The sequence below is a fragment of the Mastigoproctus giganteus genome, chromosome 13, assembly GCF_048544385.1.
Source record: "Mastigoproctus giganteus isolate SK-2022 chromosome 13, ASM4854438v1, whole genome shotgun sequence".
In the NCBI taxonomy this organism is placed as follows: Eukaryota; Metazoa; Arthropoda; class Arachnida; order Uropygi; family Thelyphonidae; genus Mastigoproctus; species Mastigoproctus giganteus.
In genome coordinates, this window is record NC_143587.1 from 14,297,143 (window position 1) to 14,309,229 (window position 12,087).

The 12,087-nt window shown below is 33.1% G+C and overlaps 1 protein-coding gene across 1 annotated transcript in view; it reads left to right on the forward strand.

Annotated features, from left to right (window-relative positions):
• Window positions 1–12,087, forward strand: part of Vps25 (vacuolar protein sorting 25) — a 54,123-nt gene that overhangs the window by 20,776 nt on the left and 21,260 nt on the right. Inside the window, exons 3-4 of the mRNA XM_090387946.1 lie at window positions 7,602–7,655; window positions 9,987–10,075. Coding sequence (XP_090244072.1) covers window positions 7,602–7,655; window positions 9,987–10,075 — 143 coding nt within the window. The remainder of the gene's footprint in view (window positions 1–7,601; window positions 7,656–9,986; window positions 10,076–12,087) is intronic.

Here is a 12,087-nt window from a genome sequence, read left to right on the forward strand (position 1 = left end):
ACTTTTTCACAATAGGTAATGGTGTCAGGTAGGGCTGTATTCTGTCACCTCATCTTTTTAATCTTTATGCTGAAGATATCATGCGTGAAGCTTTGGAAGATTTAGAGACTTGCATCAAAATTAGAGAATTGAAGATAAACAACCTTTGTTATGCAGATGATACTGTGCTAATTTTTAATTCTACGGATCATCTTAAAGAAACTCTGAGGAGGAGAGTATGTGAAGCAAGTAAGAAAAAAGGATTGTTTCTGAATGTTTTTTTTTTTATGTGAACCCCAAACACGAGAGGTATTAGAACATATAGTACTTAGTACCGTGCTTGGGTTGGAGGTTGAGAAGATGAAAGAAGATATTTGTTGACATTGGACTTGAACTTCTGTAGATTGTAATTTTCAGGAAATATGTATGAAGGAAGGTTGTTCCAGAAAATGGCAGTTGAATGAATAAATGAGGAAGATGAAAAGTTCGTTCTGTTTGTTTGAAGTTGGACAGTAAATGGATGTTGGCTGGTGGCGGCACGTGTTCGGACTGTTTTGAAAGACAGAGCAGGAATTATAGAAGCCAATTCAGAAGAACAGTGCCCATGGAAGTATCTGTAGAAAAGGCATGCAGCAGAAACAGTGTGTCTATGAGACAGCGAGTGGAGAGACTGTTAGAGATGAATCATTAATTAACCTAACTGCCCTCTTCTGAATGGAATCAAGAAGCCTGAGAGAGGTTTTGGGGGCACCACCCCAGATGTGGGAACAATATTCCATGGCAGGGCGGATTTGCGATTTATACAGAGTGAGCAGCTGTTTGGAAGAAAAGTAACGCCGAAAGCGAAAGAGAAAACCAAGTTTTTTAGATGCAGAGGAAGCAATATTTGTAATGTGCTTGTGCCAAGAGAGATTAGAAGTCAGGGTAATCCCCAAAAGAGATATATCCTTTTGCCTAGAAATCGGAGTGTCACTAAAGATAAGCATAGGAGCAGAAGAATCCTTTTTGCGAGATATAAGACAAGACTGAGTTTTAGAAGGGTTGGAATCAACTAAGTTGTCTTTGCCCCACTGGAGAATTACCTGAAGATCGGCATTTAAGGAATTGGTAGCAGATTTTCGAGAAGTTGAAGCTGATTGAGCAGGACAAGGTTTCTCAAAATGGAAAGTTGAATGCAATGTGCTATCATCGGCAAAACTATGGATAGGATTTCCAGTCAATGGAAGAAGGTCATTGATATACAAGAGGAAGAGTGTGGGGGAAAGAACTGAACCTTGGGGGACACCGGCATTGGTGGAGAAGTTAGACGACAGAGAGCCATCTACCATCACTCTCAGTGAGCAGTCAGAGAGAAAACTGGAAAATCAATTACTAAAAACAATTGGCAAACCATAAGATGGAAGCTTGTTTAGAAGACCTTTATGCCAAACACGATCAAAAGCCATTGAGATGTCAAGAGCAACTACTTGTGTTTCACCGAACCTTTCCATTGAATTAGTCCATAAATGGGTAACATTAGCCAGAATATCACCAATGGATCGACACTGACGGAATCCATACTGGTGATCGTTGATCAGACGGAAGGTTTCTAGGTAGTTTAAGAGTTGGCGGTTAATTGATTTCTCCATTACTTTCGAAAGAGTAGAAGTAATTGCAATGGGACGATAATTGGATGGGAGGGATTTGTCACCCTTTTTAGGAACTGGCTGGATATGAGCAAATTTCCAAGCAGAAGGAAAAACACCTTTGGAATAAGAAAGTGAAAAAAGGCGGCAAAGAATAGGAGTAAGTTCAGGGGCACAGGTTTTGAGAACAAGCGGAGAAATACCATCAGGACCTGGTGCTTTCTTAGCATCAAGTTTCATCAAAATCCTTCTGATATCCTTTTGACGGAAGACCACAGGAGGCATTGAATGGAGCGTGTTGGGAATGGTGGGAGGTGTTTTACCAAGATCATTAATACATGAGCTGGAAGAAAAATGGGATGCTAGCAGGTCAGCTTTATCCTTGGCTGAAGTGACAACAGAACCATCTGGTTTGGACAGAGGTGGGAGCAGAGATGGGCAAAATTTGCGGCCAATAGCTTTGGCAAGAGACCAGAATGCTCGGCTACCATTAGGGCAAGAAGCAAGTTTTCTACTCTTAGCCTGTTCAAACTCTAGTTTGGACTGATTAATAACTGCTTTACAATTGTTGTGAGCTTTGGTGTAGGCAGAAATGAAACTGAAGAATTAGAAACAAGCCAATTACGATATGCAACATTCTTCTCTTGGACAGCCTTAGCACATTTATTGGAAAACCAAGGTTTAGATAAAGGACGAGATTTTAAAGTGGAGTGTGGGATAGAGGATTCCATTCCTGCATGAATAATTTCACTGACACGATCTGAGCAAACGTTGACATCAGAAGTTTTGAAACAGTAATCTGACCAAGGAAAAGAAGAAAAGAAGTCTCGCAGGTCATCCCATTTTGCATTCTTGTAATGCCAAACAACACGAGGTTGGGAATAGCCATGAGATAAAGGTTCCATTGGAGAAGAGACAATCACCAAGTTGTGATCTGAAGTGCCTAAAGGACCTCTCACTTCAACCGTGTACTTAGAAGGGTTGTTTGTGAGAAAAAGATCAAGCATATTGGCTGTATGATTAGGATTGTCCGGTATTCTTGTAGGTAAATGAACAATCTGTGCTGGGTCATTAGTAATTGCAAAAGCCTCAGCATCTCGACCTGCTGGGTCGGTGTGACTAGAAAACGGAAGCCAGCTGGAGTTGTGAACATTAAAATCACCAAGGAAAATTGTGTGTAAAACTGAAATTATGGTGATTGGTGATAATTTCAGTTCCATTTAAGTGACGGTTAATGGGCAAGATATCGAAGAAGTTGATGAATTTGATTACTTAGGGCCAAGAATATATAAAAATAGTGACTACTCAAACGATGTAAAAAGACGACAGGCAATTGCCAAAAACGTTGGTCGCTAATCTGATAAAATTATGGGGAGATCATGATCTGCCCCTAAAGAAGAAACTGAGAATCATTGATTCGTTAATTTTTCCAGTTGCCACTTATGGATGTGAAGGATGGAATCTGAAAAGAGTTGACAGGAAGAAAATTGAGGCATTTGAAATGTGGTGTTACAGGAGAATACTGCGTATTTCTTACTTGGATCGAAGAACAAATGAGTATTGAAGAACAAATGGGTATTGAATAAAATTGGCAGGCCTAAAATTCTTCTTCATAGCATCAACAAAAGAAAACTAAAGTTTTTTGGTCATATAGTACGAAGGGAAAACATTATATTCTTAAGAATATAATGGAATTAAAAACCGAGGGGAAGAGGTGTAGAGGAAGACCTGCAACTAGGTGGAAGGATGGGATCTGTGAACTTTTGGGCATGACAATTTGCGATGCTGCTCGTTTAGCACAGCACGATTGATGCAGTTGGAGGAATTTTTTGGTGGCCACAACAGCTCCTCAGGGAGCTATGTGACTGGAAGAAGAAGAAATGCATGATGCCTTTGTTGCATTTAGTTTAACTTATACATTATCATGAACACCTTTTTGCCTCATATATATATATATATGTATATATAGTTTTTTTATGTGTGGACCACTCTGGTGTGTGTGTGCATGTGCGTGATTGAAACAAATGTTGAACTAACAGTTCAAGAAATGGAGAAAAGTAAATTTAAACTAACAGAACTGATTAATGTTATTGAATAAATGATTAACCATCATATCAGACTGTAGTATTACAAAATATGGAGAATTTTATATATATTTATATAAACCTATGTAAATTAGAAATAAAAGTGTAAAAGAGTCTAGTTAATACTGAACAAAAAGGTATGTGCACCCTAAGCTATAAACAAAAGAGAAGCTGCAGGAAGAAACTTACTGAAATTATTATTGCTAATTGTCATATAAGAATACATTGAATGGTACATTATCAAGGGATAGCACCATTCAATGCATCCAAATTATAATCAACAAAAATTTGATACATTTTTAAGGTCATTTGAAGTATGCTTCAATTAATGTGTTCATTTATGTACAAATTGTCTTGAAATCTTAAAGTAAGTGCTGTCATCTCTCTCTCTTTCTTAGTAATTGTAGACAGCTTATAATAGACAGCAGTGCAAAAATAGAGGAGATTGTACTTGCTGACCGTTATTGTACAATTTGAGCTTGCAAATGCCAAATTTATCTGTATTTCAAATACAGAAGTTCTGAAAATTGAATCACTTGATTTATAAATAGATATATTCTTTTATCAAGAAGTAATGACAAGTTTTTTATTTTGTGAATGTTTTTCAACTTTTTTTTTACAATATTTTTAATATATTTTTTATGACTTTATAAAAATTCTGATATGATGTTTGATGATAATTTTGGGCGACTGAGTGAAAATAAGAACAAATTAATATTTAAAAGCACTTATGTACAAAGTCTTGTTTTTACTAATTTTAAATACTCCATGAAGGAACTCACCTCATAGATCCAGTTGCTAGCAGAAAACTCACAACTCAGGGTGCACATGTTTGTAGAACTCACTACGGAAAGAGTTAAAACAGTGGCACATGTTGTGCTCTTCGTGCACATTACATCAGTATGCCAATAAAGACATAATAAATGCACTTGGTAGCATAAATACATACTGTCTCTTTTGACAAACTGCATACCTCCAGTTAACATTTAAACTGATATATACAGTATATGCAAAATATTATTGTATTCACAGACTACTGTATTCATGGAATAAAATAAATAATCAGTACAGACTTTAATATAATACTTGTGTAGTATTATGATGATAAAAGTGTATGTCGATTCACTGACAAATAATACAAGTTAAAATTATTAAAATTCACAGTAATAAAAATAAAATATCAAACTCTGTACTCTAGTAATGTTTATCAGTTTTATTAATATATAAACTTTATTAATATATGTATATAAAATATATAAAAAATTAATTTTAAAAATTTTAACATAAATTTTGAAAAGCGATTTTCCTTCTTTACATTAATTTTTTTTAATTTTTCAAATTAATTTTTTAATTTCTTTTAAAGAAGGAAAATCGTTTTTCAAAATTTATGTTAAAAATTTTTTAATTAAAATTTTAATTGTTTTCAATTGATTTTTTTTCTGTAATAATTTTGCTTTAATTAAATATTTTATTTTTATTTTGATGTCTGTAGCACCAGATATTTATGTTATTTCATTACAGCTGGTTGGAGAATGTAGGAATATTTTATCCACATCAGACTTTGCAATGGTTTTTTGAGAAATATCAAGCAAGTTATAATTTCACACTATCACATGACAAATTGTTTGACTGAACAATGTCTGCCAGTTGAAATCATCCTATTTCAACTTTAATTGGTATATGTTAAAGTCATTAATTGATATATGGTAAAGTCTTTAAATGATATAAAAGTCAAGCATTATGGAAAAAAAAAAACAGCATTACTATACCAAAATATTTTAATACATTATTGAAATCATATAATGGTTTCATTAATGTATTAATATATGAAATACACAAACTAGTTTCCACTGGTTTGTGCATTTTATACATGATTTCACAGCATAGAATGTATAATACATTAGATACATTGCATTGTAACTTAGATAATGCTGTGGCAGCATTATCTAAGTTACACAAAAAAAAAAAAACTTATAAAATACAGCAAGCCCTCATTATAACCCGGTTCGCTTTATACTGATTTGCTATAACACTGTTACAAATCACTATAACACTCTTTTATAGTGATTTGTAATTTTACAAATTCAACAGAAGGATGGTTGAATAGATTTAAATAGATAGTTTAAATAGATAGATAGTTGAATAATTTAAATAGATAGATAGTTGAATAGATAGTTTACAGATTCAACAGAAGGATGGTTGAATAGATTTAAAATCCAGGGAGAAGCCGCAAGTGCAGATCAAGGAGCCAAAACTTTCAAAAAAGAACTTGTTAAAATTATTGAAGAGGGGTATTGTGTGTTATACTTCTCAACAAGTTTTTAACATAGATGAAGCAGGGCATTTTTGGAAACGAATGCCTAAAAGAAGTTTCATATTGAAAGAAGAAAAAAAACATGCCAGGTTTCAAAGCAGCACAAAGGATCGGTTGACTTTATTGTTGGGTGGTAAGGCTATGGGGGATTTAAAATTAAAACCTCTTTTAGTTTACCAGGAAGAGGGCCAAAGTACAACCCAAAATCAACACATTTTTCATGATTAAATTCATCAATTAAATTAAATCAATTTAGATAAATTAAATTCATCAATTAAATTAAATCAATTTAGGTAAATTAAATTCATCAATTAAATTAAATCAATTTAGATAAATTAAATTCATCAATTAAATTAAATCAATTTAGGTAAATTAAATTCATCAATTAAATTAAATCAATTTAGATCAATTAAATTCATGATTTTAATTGGAATTTTAAGTTTAATTTTGATACGTAAGTAGTTATGTATGCATACATTTATACGTTTTTGTACATATAAAATATTCTGCATTACATACGTATATAATTATATACATATGTAATGCAGAATATTTTATATGTACAAATATTTGAACATTAAATATTTTGACTGATATTTGTGCATCTTTTCGCTACCATTTATTATTGATTAGGAAATATTCTATGGCACCGACTGCAATTCACAAATACATATGTTACCTTATGGGAAATCGGCACTCGCTAGTGCGGATTCACTTAATGCTCTGTTTTTCCAGAACGAATTATCAGCATTAAGCAGAGGTCACCTGTATATAAAACTGGTATAAAATATCTAAGTTATAAAGGATGTACATTAATGTTTACCTTGCTATCCATGTGGTGTACTGATAAGTACAAAATAATGATCACATAAAATGAACTGATGTATTATATTCAATATACCGAAGAATCCTCAAATAAATATTCGAATATAAATTAAATTCAGGTACTGCTGTGGATTTTAAAAAATGCATTGATGCATTGAGCTGTCATCTTTACATTTTTTTATTTTTTCTCAAGTTTAAAGTGCATATACACAGAACAGTTAAATGCACTTAAATAGAAGTCCTACTGGTTGGTTATTGGGATGGGGGGGTTGGTACCATGGAAGGATGGTTGAAACGAATTTCTAGAATGAAATAGATGGCATAATTTGAAAGTCATGCCATTTTCTAAAGTATCATTTATAACCATATTACTTTCAATATGTAGTGTGCCTATATTACCTAAAACTAAAGAAATATATCTCTCAAATTAATTGTTTATTAATTTTCCCAAGGAATGCAGTGGAAACTTTTTGTTTTTTTGGGGGAAAGTTGACTGAATGCTTGAAGAATACAGTTCATCATGAATTAAATGGACATGTTAATTTTGTTAAGTATTGAAAAATATTTAACATAGTAGAAGGTGCTGCTGTGAATCTCAGTCTCAAGGAATTCTATTAATTTAATTTTCATGAAGCAATAGGCCCTAAAATACCTGTGACAAAACAATCATTTAATTATTTATTCTCTTAATTGCAACCTTCTAATGATTTCCAAGAAGAATGAAAAAATACTAAAGTTGAATTTATTCTGTTTGATTTCTTAACACTGATTCAGGAAAATTATCTGTTGAAGTTATTCAAACAGTTTTAGATGAACTAAGGCAGCAGGGTAAGAATTTTTTTTTGCTCTATATATTTATATTTCCAACACCAACATCATAAATATATGTCTGTCTGCATATGTCCGTAATGTTAGTAATATTAGGTTAGCTTTAAATAATAATTTATTAACAGAACCATTTGTAATCGAAGAACGTTAATGGAAGGGACTCTAATAACATAGAGTATATGCTCATTGACAACAACCTTTTCCTTCTAAGTGTGGGAAATAACACCTTTTACAGTATGCCTGCCATTTTGCATTCTCTGCTGCTAATCTTTCTGCATTCTCCTGTTCTCCCTTTGTTTACTTGGGAAGTAGAGAAGGACCTCTTGGAAGTGATCACTTCCCCGTGATAACCAGCCTACTTAATGTGAAGCCATATCTACCTTTTAGGTTGCCATGGTGAAAGATTGATCATGCTGACTGGAATGCCTTGAGCAGATGGACTGAGAGGTAGCAACTGAAGTTAAACATTGACAAATGTAAATTGCTGCATTTGGGTAGCAGTAACCCCAGAGAAATGTACCAACTGGGTGATGTTACACTTAGGGCAGTGGAGAATGAAAGAGATCTGGGAGTAATTGTGCAGTCAGATATGAAGTTTTGTGAGCAGTTCATACAGGCTGCCAGAGTAGGTCATGGGGACTTGTCAATGATAAATAGGAATTTTGCTAGCAGGGATAAGGAGGTGATTATCCCCTTATATAAGGCAATGGTCAAACCACACCTCGAGTACTGCCCACGGGTCTGGAAGCCTCATTTTAAGAAGGATGTAGAGTTGCTAGAATGAGTACAGAAAAGGGCAACAAGAGTGCTCTTACGAAGAAAGGCTTAAGTTCTGCAAATTGCAGCATCTGAAGATTTAAGCACCTGCGAGGTGATTTAAGCACCTGCGAGGTGATTTGATTGAGTTGTATAAGGCCTTGAATGGATTGAGCATGCTCAATGCTGACGGAATTCTTCCTCTTGCTCAGATTACAAACCTGACAGGGCATAAACTGAAATTGAAGAAAGATAGTTGTCAAATAGATGTGTGAAAATTTGCCTTTAACCAGTGGGTAGTTGATTGCTAGAACAAACTTCCATCTGTCATCGTGGAAGTTGATAGCTTAAATTAATTCAAGGAAGAAATGGACAAACTTTTGGAGCGAATGTATGGGTGAAATGGGAAGGGGTTTTTTTTTTTTTTTTTGGGTGAGGCTGTATAAGCTTGCTTTCTTGCATCATATGCCTTGCTAATGCTAAAGGTCTGGAGGCCTCATTTTAGGAATGATGTTGAGCTACTAGAATGAGTACAGAGAAGGGCAATGAGATTAGTGAGTGGAACAAAGGGTTGTTGTTACCAAGATAGGCTTAAGTTCTACAAATTGCAGCTTCTGGAGACTAGGCAACTTTGAGGTTATCTGATTGAGTTGCATAAGGCCTTGAATGGTTTGAGTAGGCTCAATGCTGATGGGATTCTTCTGCTTGCTCAGATTAAGAATCTGAGGGGGCATAGATTCAAATTGAGGAAAGACAGTTGTAGAATAAATGTGCAGAAGTTTGCCTTTAGCCAGCAGGTGTTTGATTGCTGGTACAAACTTCTGTCATTGTGGAATTTGACTACTTAAATAAATTCAAAGCTGAACTAGACAAACTTTTGAGGTGAATGGATGGGTGAAATGGTAAGGTTTTTTTTTTTTTTTTTTTTTTTTTGGCTGATACTATGTAAGCTTGCTTTCTTGCATCATATGCCTCTGCTAATACCAAAAGTAATTATTTTCACTTCATTGCATACACCTCACAATATGATGTTCACTCCATATTTTGTAATGCTTTATAATCAGCAGTGCATGAAATGTAACATATTTCAAGTTCTGCTATTTAATAAATTAAACAATGTATTGTTTAATTTATAAAATTACATTTTATTAATTTATTAAATAATATATGAAAAAAAAATGCCAGATTTTTGTTATTCCAATTTTCCTCATGCTTCTGGAGAACACCAGAAGAGTGGGAAAACTAATTTTCAAATGGTAATTCGTTTTTATGTACCTCGTTCTATTTTATCTGAAAGTTCAGAGTTTGATAAATCTTTCTAGATGAGCCAATTATAAAATTTGTGAAAATGTATTCACTGGTGGTCAAGTTATTACATGCAGACAGACGTGATGGATGTGGTGAAGACAAATAAATGCTTTAAGCATATATACTTAAAAAAAATTGTATAACACATAAATTGTTTGAGATAAAAATTATGAAATTAGTGTTTAAAAGTTTTTCAGCATTTTTTCTATGAAATAAAAATGCAAACATTTTACATATTGCTTATATCTTGTCTTTCAATTAATGTAGGTAATGTGGAATGGTTGGATAAGCAAAAGCAGAGGTGTTATGTATACTGGAGAACACCAGAAGAGTGGGGAAAACTAATTTTCAAATGGGTAATTCATTTTTATGTACCTTCTTCTATTTTATCTGAAAGTTCAGAGATATTTCTTTGAAATATCTCTGAACTTTCTTTGAGGTTAAATTAAGAATATTCGGATAATTTACTATATCCAAATAATTAGCGACACATATCCTTTGGTTGGTGTGAATGTGCACCTCCTTGGCAGGGGGTCATGCATTTACATTGCTGGGGTGAGTGTTGCTGTGTTTATTATTTTTATGATTTCATTTTATTTTGAATATTAGGGTATCTTGGTACTCGGGTAGCAGAATCACACTTTGCCAAGTATAACCATAATTATAACATTAATTTTCCCCATTAGATTTTTTTTTTTTTTTTTACATTAGTTTAACAAACACTTTTTTCATATTAATAATCAGATAATTTTATTTTTTTGAAATTAATATTGTTATGATTATGTATTAGATAGTATGAATCAGAGCTGTAATACTCAATATGTTCTACGTTGATAATGATATTAGTAAATTAATAAGAGGAGTTTACCTCAATATAGTACGTGGAACACTTCCGTATGATACCCTCCAGAAATTAAAACGGAAAAAACGAAAAAATCGACAACACGATAATTTACTTTAATTATTTATATTTTACTTTAATGTACCGGTAAGTTGTCGATTTTTTCGTTTTTTCCGTTTTAATTTCTGGAGGGTATCATACGGAAGTGTTCCACGTACTATATTGAGGTAAACTCCTCTTATTAATTTACTAATATGATTATGTATATATTTTTTCCACATCAAAAACATTTTAAATTATTTATTTATTGAATTACTCTTTTAATACAGGATGAACCCAATTACTTTGTATGGAATATGATGTTATACAACTATGCATCTATATATATATATATATATTATATATTGACATATAATATGGCATATTATATATTGACATGCATTTTTATTTTCATGGAATTCTTTTTGTTTTTATATTTGTCATTTTATACTGTTATGATTTTTGTTAAAAGTTTATATAATTGGACAAGTGAAAGGCTATTTACACCATGAGCCAAAAGTCAGGACATAGTCAATCAGTGTTGGGTATGGTTTTGTGTTAAACACTTTCTTTAATGATCTGCTTTTTTTTTTTTTTTTTTTTTCATGGTGTTTTTAAGACCATAGAAATCACTTGATTTTTTGCTCCTTATATTTTTGTACATCACATATATGTTAAATAAATTATTCTTTGTTGGCTTCTTTAAGTTGGCTTGATGACAATTTAAAGGCAACTGTGTTTGTAGATGATAGTAGCCAAGGAGACATGTAAATGGCATAATTGTTAACAGGAATAATGCCTGTGTCAAAGGGGTGTTAGTGTATATTTTCTAATACTGCATTATACCCTGTAAATTGTTGACATAGGTTCTCAAGTCTGATGAGTTAAGTGTTGCACACATTGCTTTGTTTCAAGTACCATCTGATTTTTTTATTTAAATTAATCAAATTTTACAATTTTTTGTGATTGATAGAAGTCAAGAGGTCAAGTCAACTATAATTTTTCACCAGTTAATGTATAGAAAGTAATTGTTGTTAAATTAACTTCTTTACCACATACAAATTTGCTTCTAACTGCATCAAGTTATGCTTGTGAGGCATTTTTGCTACCTACACCCAAACTGTAATTAAACAAACCAAACAATGTGAAAAAAAAAAATTAAATTAACCAGCAAGACCTGATGCTCATCCAGGAAAGTACAACGGTAAAGACCCTTGCAAGGGTAGATGCAACTGCAGCTGGAATGGGGCATGACCTCCCACACCCATGTACAAACTCCAGAACAAATGCCAGCACCTGCTCCAAGAAGAAAAATAATGCAACATAAAGTTTCAGAGAACCACAGTAACCACCTTAATACAGTATTCCAAATGTGGTCTGACCATTGTCATATATAGAGGAATAATAACATCCTTGTCCCTTGCAAAGATCCAAAAAATCATTGATAGCATACCATGTACCATTTCTTCTCTATGCTCTATAGGTTCC